Source organism: Periophthalmus magnuspinnatus, chromosome 2, assembly GCF_009829125.3.
Source record: "Periophthalmus magnuspinnatus isolate fPerMag1 chromosome 2, fPerMag1.2.pri, whole genome shotgun sequence".
NCBI lineage: Eukaryota > Metazoa > Chordata > Actinopteri > Gobiiformes > Gobiidae > Periophthalmus > Periophthalmus magnuspinnatus.
The window spans coordinates 18841226-18852878 of record NC_047127.1 but is presented as its reverse complement, the minus strand read 5'-3'; the positions used below and the strand labels follow the sequence as shown (position 1 = coordinate 18852878).

The 11653-nt window shown below is 43.0% G+C and overlaps 1 protein-coding gene across 1 annotated transcript; it reads left to right on the top strand.

Moving 5' to 3' along the window:
• Positions 1-887: 887 nt before the first annotated feature.
• Positions 888-4250, top strand: LOC117381402 (lysM and putative peptidoglycan-binding domain-containing protein 4-like). Its single transcript, XM_033978368.2, has 2 exons — positions 888-905; positions 3687-4250. The coding sequence occupies exons 1-2, from the start codon at positions 888-890 to the stop codon at positions 4248-4250; spliced, it is 582 nt and encodes a 193-aa protein (XP_033834259.2).
• Positions 4251-11653: the final 7403 nt, after the last annotated feature.

The window sequence follows — 11653 nt, the reverse complement described above, 5'->3', positions numbered from 1 at the left end:
GCGTTAGTAAATGAAGTTTGATTTACTAAGTTTGATGTAGCGCTGCACTGCTAGAAAATACCTTACAATACTAAAATTAAATGAACTGGCACAGCATAGAAGGTAAACAGCGCCCCCTACTGGTATTAAAGTGGTTTAGCCACAGATCAAATGAAACCTGCGCAAATACCGAATCGTTAAACTGCAATATCACAACTTTATGTACAACTAATCAGGTTTATAGACTATGAATGTAAAAATGGTCTCTGTTATTACGTTTTCACAAGGTATATTTTGTTAAAGTTATGAAGTAGCTACAATTGAGAAAAATCACCTCGAACGTTATATTTGCCCATTGATATTCAATCTAAACAGAAATTAACGGGTGCGACGAAATAATAAAAAATTATGTACATAATGTATGTAACGTACGCACAAAGACACCGGTGGAAGTACGGTCCGTGGTGTAGGCATGTCCCATTCCGACAAGATGGCGGTTACACTGAGGAGTACACATTTTCGGCCGGGTACTTATGGGGAGTACTTCGAAGGGTACCTTCGAACAGTGCATTTGGGGAATTGGGACACTGCCTATGATTCATCAAACAGGCTTCCACACTTCAAACTTTGTTGGCTGTAATCCGGAAAGTGCTGTATGATGTCAGATAGTACTTGAAATTGAAGTGGTTCTTGACAGTTTTTCAACATAAAGCTACAAATTTACCTAGTTTGCCGAAAAAAGGAGTCAGAACAGTAGACCATGCTATTAGAACACCTTATATACAGTTTAGTAGAAAAAAGCAAGTTGATGTAGTGTTTCGTTCAACTTTAATGCTATTCTTGAAATGTGGTCATTTCAAAGAGAGAAACTGGTCATTTTAGCAAATCATTTGTCATAATCCCTGCCCATGTACTTCAGCACCAAGGTCAGAGACACAAACCTGACAGCGCTACTACACACACTATGGCCCAGGGCTACGATGGGCTTCTCACATGGATCATTAGTACAAAATGACCACTGTGTCTGGCTCAACAGGGACTCAGGCTGACGTCTGGACAGAGGCTCGTGTCTTTTCATGTGGCATTGACAGCTGTCTAAAGATAACACACAGCGCAGCAGATTATCAGACAGTTTATTGTAGCAGTGTCTCTCAGAGCTGTAGTCTGAATCACAGAACACAGCAGAGGAACAAAGGGAAGCTCTGTCCTCCTTATCACAGGCTCAGGGGTCAGAGGTCAGCTGGGACCGCTCCTCTTCAGTCCTCCTGCGCAGCGGTTGATCCAAGGACAGATTACCTCCTCACGCCTATTTCGAGTCCTCATGTGTGACCTTTAGACCACCTCAAACTGTCCTCGACACTCTAGAGAAGTGTGTATGAGTTTTAAAGCCACAGTATGTAACCTTTTAGCCAAAAGATGACAGCATGTTATTATTCTGGTTATGTGTCCCTACAGTGAGCAGACTTGCCTCTCCACAAACTTTACTTTTACCAGTTGTTGTTGTCTTTGGCTGTTATCTTCCACAATATGACATAAAACCCATTTATCTCAATACAGAGTCACATCCAGAAAGTTACATACTGTACCTTTAAGGGCATTATTACCATTCAAGTTTAATTCCTGATAGAAAACACGTTCACATGGATCTAAGGATGCATGTAAAGTAGGTGTACTGCTGTGATTTCCAGTCGTAAGGTTCAGTCCTCGTGTATCTGAAACAGTTGGCACACTTGAATAACCAAGACTGCAGGTGAATTAATATAGTTTAAGCATTACGCAAAATTGACTCTTGTGCGTTTTTATCCATGTTATAATGTTGTTACCTCAGCAAAAATATACCTGAAGTTGTGTTTTGTTTCATTTGCACATGTTTGAGTAACCCTGTATTATTAGTCTGTCTATATCTCCAAAGCCCAAAATGCTCAGTTCCACCTTGTGATGTCATGAACTGCCAGTTTTCAAGTTAACAGCTATCGTTTAGCTTTTGTTACGTAAAGCTTGGCAATTCCAGAGCTGAACTTATCCAAATGATTTTAGTGAAGGTGTATGGAGTTTAAAAACACATTAGGGAACTTCCTGTATCACCACATGACATCACAAGGTGGAACAGAGTGTTTTCTGATTGAGAAAACTCAGCTGATAATGTGTAGGGTTTATGTGTTAAACATGTGTGAATGAAACATGAAATAGGTATGTATTATAATCAGACCAGAAAATGGTGTAATATGGGCGCTGTAAGGAGAGTAAGATGAACAGTACTCATGTTACCACACTTCCCCCAGCGTAGTAGCTAAGTGTGCAGCCTCTTACTGACTACAGACCCATGTTTACTCCATAAATGAATCCAAAAGCATGAGACACTTAATATTAGTCCACTCATCAAATGTGCTCCTGCTGTGCATGTGAGACCAGCCCAACGTGAGGAGGACCACCACTGTGATCCCAGAGGTAGTTTGCTTCAGCAGCATCTTCACAAGGTCTGTTGCTTTTGTTCTTGGGTTGATATGAACATTTCAGACCAAAGCAAGTTCTTCTCTGGGACACAGAACCCGTCTCCTTCTTGAGCGATATGATGACTGGACATTCTCATGACGTTTATACTTGTGTATAATTGAACAGACGAACATGGCACCTTCAGGCATCTGGAAATTGCACCCAAGGATGAACCAGACATGTGCAAGTCGACAGTTCTCTTCCTGATGTCTTGGCTGATTTCTTTTGACTTTCCCATGATGTTACACAAAGTGTTTCAGTTGTGCCTTCAAACGCATCCACAGGTGTGTCTCTGATTAACTCAAATGTCAATAAACCTATCAGAAGCTTACAAAGACATGACATCATCATCTGTGTTTTTCCCCAAATTGTTTAAAATTGTCTAAAAACTCCTTCTCTCATTATTTTGATATTAAAATAGAAATAATTTTGGTAATCCTAATTGACCTAAAACAGGAAAAGTTTAGCCTGATTTCATGTCAGACAGTGAGAAAAAAACATGTCTTTTTATGTAGTTGTTTTATAACATTTAATTCATATATTTATGCAGGATCGTTAGAGGATCGGCGGAGCAACAAAACACAGAAACCACTTAGTGCTAGAATAATGTGTCTTTTATTCCCCACACAAAAGCAGCATACAAAATCACTTCATCAGACAGCAACTTTAATCAACCAGCGCCTTACCTTGACACAAGACTGGAGAGCCAACAGTCCAGTAGAGCGCTGCGCTGTCCAAAAACAAAGCTGGGCGACCGTACGTATCCCACAGCAGACTCTACCGAACCAGGGGCTACCCCGTCTTTATAACATGAAACAAACAAGGCCTGCGTGGGGAGAGGAGCGGGCCAAGCTCCTCTCCCAGGCATTCCCCGGATAAGATTTTCCCGTTTCACTACCAGTTTCATAAACAGATAGTGAAAGGGGTCCTACTGGCGCCCAAAACATTCATAACAATCCCAACACTCAGTGTTTAAACAGCACAAGGTCAGGGAAGAGGGCAAACGAGGACACACTACACAGGGCTATAACCTGTCAGTAGTGTATGTAAACTTCTGGCTTCAGCTGTATTTTTAACCTGATCCATACATCAGATTATTTCACTCTCACAGACAAAAATAGAAAAACAAGTGAAACTTAGATCATAATAATACATCTTATGTAAGTGTCTGGAGTCTCTGATTAAAGTTGAAGCTGTGTGTTTGTTGTTCCCAGGTGACTGACATAAAGCGGCTGAATAACCTCATACAGGAACAAGACTTGTTTGCCTTAAAGACCATCAAGATCCCGGTGCAGAAACACAACTTTCTCACTGAGGTGCCCCCCACTCAGGATGGCCTCCCACCCTCACCTGATACCCTCCCATCCTCACCTGAGGAGGGCTCTCCCACAGCGCCCACACATGTCGCACACTTCCTCATGGAGCTGGACAATGACATGGAGAGACTGATCCAGAGCACTGAGCAGGAGGACGAGGAGCTGCTGGAGGTCTGGGACAGGCGGGATCACAGGGGTCACAGGAGAGAGAGGAGTCAGGGGGTCAAAGGTCAAGGCGCAGACTGGGGCATCAACTGGTGGAATGCTGTTATCGCCATGTTGCTCGTAGGCATCGTACTACCGCTCTTCTACATCATCTACTTTAAAACTAGGCCCTCGGAGGGTGGTCCTGCAGTGCACCCTCTGGTCACTAATAGCTCAGGGCCAGCAGGGGGCACTCGGGCCAGTTCAGGAGCCAGGCTAATGTACCATCAGTGTATGAGAGACAACCCCCAAATGTGAGCTCATGAGGGGACAGTTAAGTGCCAATATTAGCCTGGAAGTGTCTGTGTCCATGTTTAATTCATATGTGTTGAGGAGAAACAGTAACAGTGCTGTTGTATAGACTCCTGTCGACCTGTGTCCTGTGTCACTGACCTGCATTAGCATTTTAATACAGAGGAATCAGCAGGTTTTCAGATCCTCTTTAAATTATCAAATGTTATTGTTGTTAGTGATGCACTGATCCAGCTTTTTCTCTTCTGATACTGATACTTTGGCTTTAAATAACTAAAATATAATGTTAAACAGGGTCTCAAAACTTCCTGTCTCCACTGTAAATTATGTAAGATTATGAGGACGGTAAAGTTACTCAGGGATTATTCGGGTCATGCCACTGTGCCGTTCACATGCACAATGCGGCGTATGTTTGCCTTATATGTAAAACAATCTCATTTTTACATGTACAAAATCCATAATATTATCAGACTATGGTATTTATTTCATTAATAGTTGTGTACCAAGAATAAAAGTGTTATAATTTAAATAAAAAAACACACAAACCTTGCCTGGTAAATCCAGTTTTGTCACCACTCCCACCATCGCGTCTCAAGCCAGAGCCAAACACGGACATCTAATCAGATTTGTTTATTTGAGTGATGCACGTGAAACGAAGGAGCCCATTGGTCACCTATCATTTTGAACAAAATCATACTTCTAAATACTTCAGAAATGCGCAATTCGCGAGGGCCATTCGATGCTGCTTGCAGCTTTAATTTATTCTTTCTCCTGCTATTTGGGCAGAATTTTGACCCCCTAAATGAATTCCAAAACTCACCAAATTTTGCCCTAAATTCAGGTCTGCCAAAAAATGTATTTTTTTATGTGTTGCATCATTGGGCATAAAAAAATGGCCTCCCTGAACCGCCACCTTAACGTGGTGGAGGGGTTTGAGTGCCCGAATGATCCTGGGAGCTATGTTATCGGGGGCTTCATGCCCCTGGTAGGGTCACCCATGGCAAACAGGTCCAGGGAGACAGGACAGACGAAGAGCGGTTCAGAAGCCCCTTATGAAGGAAATTAAATTAAATTACGTCGCCCGGACCGGTAACGCCGGTCCGGGCAACGTAACCTGGTGGCCGGGCCTTTCTCCACGGGGGCCCGGCCGGGCTCAGCCCGAAGGAGTGACGTGGGGCCGTCCTCATGTGGATCCACCACCTGCAAGAGGATCCATAAGGGGCCGGTGCATGAAGATCTGGGCAGCAGTCGAAGGCGGGGCCCTCGACGACCAGATCTCCGGACATGGAGACTAGCTCTGGGGACATGGAATGTCACCTCGCTAGGGGGGAAGGAGCCGGAGCTTGTGCAGGAGGTTGCGCGTTACCGGCTAGATATAGTCGGCCTCACCTCCACGCACAGCTTGGGCTCTGGAACTCAACTTGTTGAGAGGGGCTGGACTCTCCATTTCTCTGGCGTTGCCCGCGGGGAGCGGCGGCGAGCTGGTGTGGGCTTGCTCATTGCCCCACAGCTCAGCCGCTGCGTGTTGGGGTTCACTCCGGTGAACGAGAGGGTCGCGTCCCTGCGCCTTCGGGTCGGGGATAGGTCTCTCACTGTTGTGTCGGCCTACGGGTCAAACAGCAGTGCAGAGTACCCGGCCTTCTTGGAGTCCCTGGGAGGGGTACTAGACAGTGCACCAACCGGGCACTCCGTTGTTCTCCTGGGGGACTTCAACGCCCATGTGGGTAACGACAGTGACACCTGGAGGGGCGTGATTGGGAAGAACGTCCTCCCCGATCTGAGCCTGAGCGGTGTTTTGTTATTGGACTTCTGTGCTAGTCACAGTTTCTCCATAACAAACACCATGTTCGAGCACAAGGGTGTCCATCGGTGCACACTCTAGGTCGGAAGTCGATGATCGACTTTGTCGTGTCATCTGATCTCCGACCACGTGTCTTGGACACTCGGGTGAAGAGAGGGGCTGAGCTGTCAACTGATCACCACCTGGTGGTGAGTTGGAGCCGCTGGCGGAGGAGGAAGCCGGACAGATCTGGCAGACCTAAGCGCATCGTGAGGGTCTGCTGGGAACGTCTGGCAGAGCCCTCTGTCAGAGGGGTCTTCAACTCACACCTCCGGGAGAACTTCTCCCTGATCCCGGGGGAGGTTGGGGATATGGACTCCGAGTGGGCCATGTTCTCCACCTCTATTGTCAATGCGGCCACTCGTAGCTGTGATTGTAAGGTCTGCGGTGCTTGTCGCGGCGGCAATCCCCGAACCCGGTGGTGGACCCCGGAAGTAAGGGATGCCGTTAAGCTGAAGAAGGAGTCCTATCGAGCCTTGTTGGCTCGTGGGACTCCTGAGGCATCCGATGAGTACAGGCGGGCCAAGCATGTTGCAGCTCGTGCGGTTGCAGAGGCAAAAACACGGGGTTGGGAGGAGTTCGGGGAAGCCATGGAGGAGGACTATCGGACGGCCTCAAAGAAATTCTGGCAAACCGTCAGACGCCTCAGGAGGGGGAAGCAGTGCCTCCCCCTCATGTTGGACTCCGCCAGGGCTGCCCTTTGTCACTGGTTCTGTTCATTATATTTATGGACAGAATTTCTAGGCGCAGCCAGGGGCTGGAGGGGGCCTGGTTTGGGAACCATAGGATTTCATCTCTGCTGTTTGCATTCTCCTGATGGCTTCATCGAGCCAGGACCTGCAACAGGCACTGGGGCGGTTTGCAGCCGAGTGTGAAACGGCTGGGATGAGAATCAGCTTCTCCAAATCCAAGGCCATGGTTCTCGACCGGAAAAAGGTGGTTTGCTCTCTCCGGGTGGGTGGTGAGTCTCTGCCTCAAGTGGAGGAGTTCAAGAATCTCGGGGTCTTGTTCACGAGTAAGGGAAGGATGGAGCGGGAGATTGACAGGCGGATCAGCGTCTGCAGTGATGTGGTTGTGGTAAAGAAGGAGCTGAGCCCAAAGGCAAAGCTCTCGATTTACTGGTCAATCTACGTTCCTACCCTCACCTATGGTCATGAGCTCTGGGTAATGACCGAAAGGACAAGGTCGCGGATACAAGCGGCCGAAATGGGTTTCCTCCGCAGAGTGGCCGGGCACACCCTTAGGGATAGGGTGAGGAGCTCGGTCACACGGGAGGAGCTCGGAGTAGAGCCGCTGCTCCTACACGTTGAGAGGAACCAGTTGAGGTGGCTCGGGCATCTGCTCAGGATGCCTCCTGGACGCCTCCCTAGGGAGGTGTTCTGGGCATGTCCCACCGGGAGGAGGCCCCGGGGAAGACCCACAACATGCTGGAGGGACTATGTCTCTCGGCTGGCCTGGGAACGCCTTGGGGTCCCACCGGAGGAGCTGGAGGACGTGTCTGGGGTGAGGGAAGTCTGGGAGTCCCTGCTTAGACTGATGCCCCCGCGACCTGGCCCCGGATAAGCGGAAGAAAATGGATGGATGGATCATTGGGCATAAAAAAATGGCGCAACAGCGTCCCCTGCAAAAGTCAAAATACATTGTGTCAATGGGAGACGTCCCGACGTCAACTTTGCCGTAGAGCCACGAAATTTGGTACGCGCATTCTTCAAGTGATGCCAAACAAAAAATATTATTATTATTATTATTACGACTCAGCGTTTTCGCTGACGTCGCATTTTAATCAACTCCTCTGAAGGCGCTTCACCTGCAGAGCTTCACTGTACATCATCTAGACAAGTTATTCAATTCATAATGATGCCTATCACGGTTTGCATGCAGCAAAGCCGCAAAATTCCATCGGAATTGTTGCAATTTTCAAATGTCAAAATTTGTTCCCGTTTGCGCATGCGAAGTCGGATTTTGCTCAAATTCGAATCAGTTGTAAAACCTTTTGGCCGAAAGCTACTCATTATGGAAGAAACATAAGGGGCCGATACAGAATATCTAATATATTTGTATGGAGAGCTGAAAATTTAGTTTTACGAAATGTTATCAAATTTGGCACAAAATTCAATAGGGTCATCCCAATCAATAAAGTCAATCAAAATTTTACAGGAAAAAAATAACTTTATTATGCAACAACTCCAATATGAACTCATTGAAAAACATAATATATCTGGTAAATATCTTGCAAACTTACTTCAAAGAAAAAAAGACAAATCAATAATTCCATCAATACAGACCTTTGAAAATCGAATCACTCATGATCCACAAGAAATTAATAAGACATTCCGTATGTTCTACAAGAATTTATATTCATCAGAAACAGAATCCAATCCAACAGCAATAAAATCATTTTTCCAAAACATAAACCTACCACAATTACACTCTGATATGGCTGAATTCTTAGATGCACCATTATCATTGCAAGATCTCCATAAAGCCCTCCTTCAGATGCCCAAAAACAAAGCCCCCGGTCCCGACGGATACCCCCCCGAATTTTATAAGCACTTTTGGACTTTTCTATCACCACTTTTCACCCACACAGTGACTGAAATAAAAAATACATCTCAAATCCCTCTGCATTTGAACACAGCAGCCATAACAATATTACTAAAACCAGACAGACCCAACCCAACCCACCAGCTATAGACCTCTTTCATTACTTAATACAGATTTAAAAATCATTACAAAAGCACTTGCCCTCCGACTAGAAAAAGTTACACCACTGTTAATTCACCCCGACCAAACAGGATTTATCAAAAATAGAAACTCTTCAGACAACCTTCGTAGATTATTCAACCTCATCAATATCGCTCAACAATCAAATATCAGGACAATTATAACCTCATTAGATGCAGAAAAAGCTTTTGATAAGGTAAACTGGACATTTCTTTTCTACACACTCCATCAATTTGGCTTCGGGGAGTCATTTATCCACTGGATTAAGACACTCTATACCTCACCTAGAGCCACAGTCACAACTAATGGTATCACCTCACCCTTGTTCACACTGCACAGGGGCACTAGACAAGGATGCCCGCTCTCTCCCTCGCTGTTGAAATGAATTTGAAATGAATTTTATTTTGAGTATGTTCATAAATCATGTAGTACATGTCCATTACAGTCCATAAAATAAAATAAAATATCATCCACAAAAACATTGAACATTCTCAAGAGGGATGTGGGAAGAAGTGTACACTTATTTAATCCCACCCCTTTCTTCTAATTCAAACAACTTCTTCTTCTTTTTATTATTATTATTATTATTATTATTATTATTATTATTATTATTATTATTATTATTATTATTATTATTATTATTATTATATTTTCATTATTCTTATTCTTCTTGTTCTTGTTATTATCACAACAATCACCATAATCTTTCCTTTACATCAGTACTGAACCATTGTATCAACAAAAAAGTATACATATAGCCACCACTACCATTAATTAGGATTTTCTTTTGCTATATCTGGACAGAATATGACATTTATACAGTTTTTTAAATTGCCTAATATTTGAACATTGCCTTAAATCTTCACTCAGCCCATTCCATAATCTGACCCCACAGACTGAGACACAAAAGCTCTTCCTTGTAGTGTGCACTTTAGCGTGTCTAAATTTTGCCGTTCCTCTAAGGTTATAATTCCCTTCTCGCTCACTAAATAAGTTTTGAATGTTTGGAGGCAATTGATAATTTCTTGCTTTGAACATAATAAGCATGGTTTGGTATTCCACCAAGTCCTCAAATTTTAGTAATCTAGACTGTGAAAATAAATCATAAAATAAAATAAATAAATCCCACTTTGTGCACAATTCTAACTGCTCGTTTTTGAAGAATAACTAAGGGTTGTATATTTGTTTTGTAATTATTCCCCCACACCTCTACACAGTAAGTCAAATACGGTAATATCAAAGAAAAGTATAATTGTTGGATAGATTTTAACTCTAATACTTCCCGCGCTCGTGATAATACCGCTATACTTCTAACTACTTTTGTTTTAACATATTTAATATGTTCCTTCCAGTTTAATTTATCATCTATTATTACCCCCAAAAATGTACACTGCTGTACTCTCTCTAAAATAGTTCCTTCCACTGACACCTTTACTTCATTATCTATCTTCCTATTTCCAAAAAACATTATAGTTGTTTTGTATAAATTTAATGTTAACTTGTTTCTTTTAAACCACACTTGTAATTTTTCCATTTCTGAACTTATTGTTTCCACTAGTTTGTGCAAGTTACCATCCGAACAAAAAATATTAGTATCATTAGTATCAAATAGGACCAACTTCAACATCTTAGATACAGAACATATGTCATTGATATACAGAATGAAGAAGTTATCCTTATTCATTGAACCGCTCGCAGTAGCAATACGCCAAAATAACAGCATACAAGGAATATACGTCTCGGACACACATCATAAAATCAGCCTATATGCAGATGATATTCTACTGTACCTACAAAAACCACAGCAATCATTACATGAAACTTTCAAAATTATAAATACATTCTCATCCATATCAGACTACACTATCAACTGGAACAAATCAACAATACTCCCTCTCTCAGATGAAGGAGGAAGTTCTGCAGCTCAGGATTCATTCCCTGGTATGCACACAGGTAACATTAAGTATTTAGGCATTAACATTTCCCCCAGGCTGTCAGAGTTGTTCTCACTTAATCATAACCCTCTACTTAAAACGATAGAAGACGACCTCAGACGATGGACAAACTTACCACTTTCACTAACAGGACGAATAGCATCAGTAAAAATGAAAATCCTCCCCAAATTGAATTACCTATTTGCGAACATCCCAGCTACACCTCCGGACAAATGGTTTCAGACACTGACTAGACTTATTAATGATACATTTTTATTGGAAGAACAAAAAAGCAAAAATCAAACTCTCAACATTACAAAAAAAGTTCGAAATCAACAACAATAATCGCTTTCAATACTTACAAATCAAATCCATTATCCAAAGCAAGATTAATATAACTAATAATACCCTGGATCCTCCTCAACTATTAGAAAACATAAAGAATATCAAGAAACCAAAGAAACTCATTTCTAAACTATACAAATTTATCCATTCAGACAATATAATACATACACCACAACTCAAATGGAACACAGATATAGATACACCACCTACATACGAACTCTGGACAGAAATGTGCAAAAATACATTCTCAATGACATCCAACACTAATCTACAACTTATCCAATACAAAGTTATCCACAGGACACACATCACCCAATACAAGAAATTCAAAATGGGACTAACAGACACAGACACCTGTTCACAATGCACCATGGGAGTCACAGACACTTATTTACATGCACTCTGGGAATGTTCACCAGTTCAGGGTTTTTAGAACACAGTTACACACAAACTCACAGACATCCTGAGCTGCAGAATTCCTCCCTCCCCATCCCTATGTTTACTTGGCATTATTACAACTTTCACCATACCACCTAAATATAAAAACAGTTTGTTGACATCTCTAA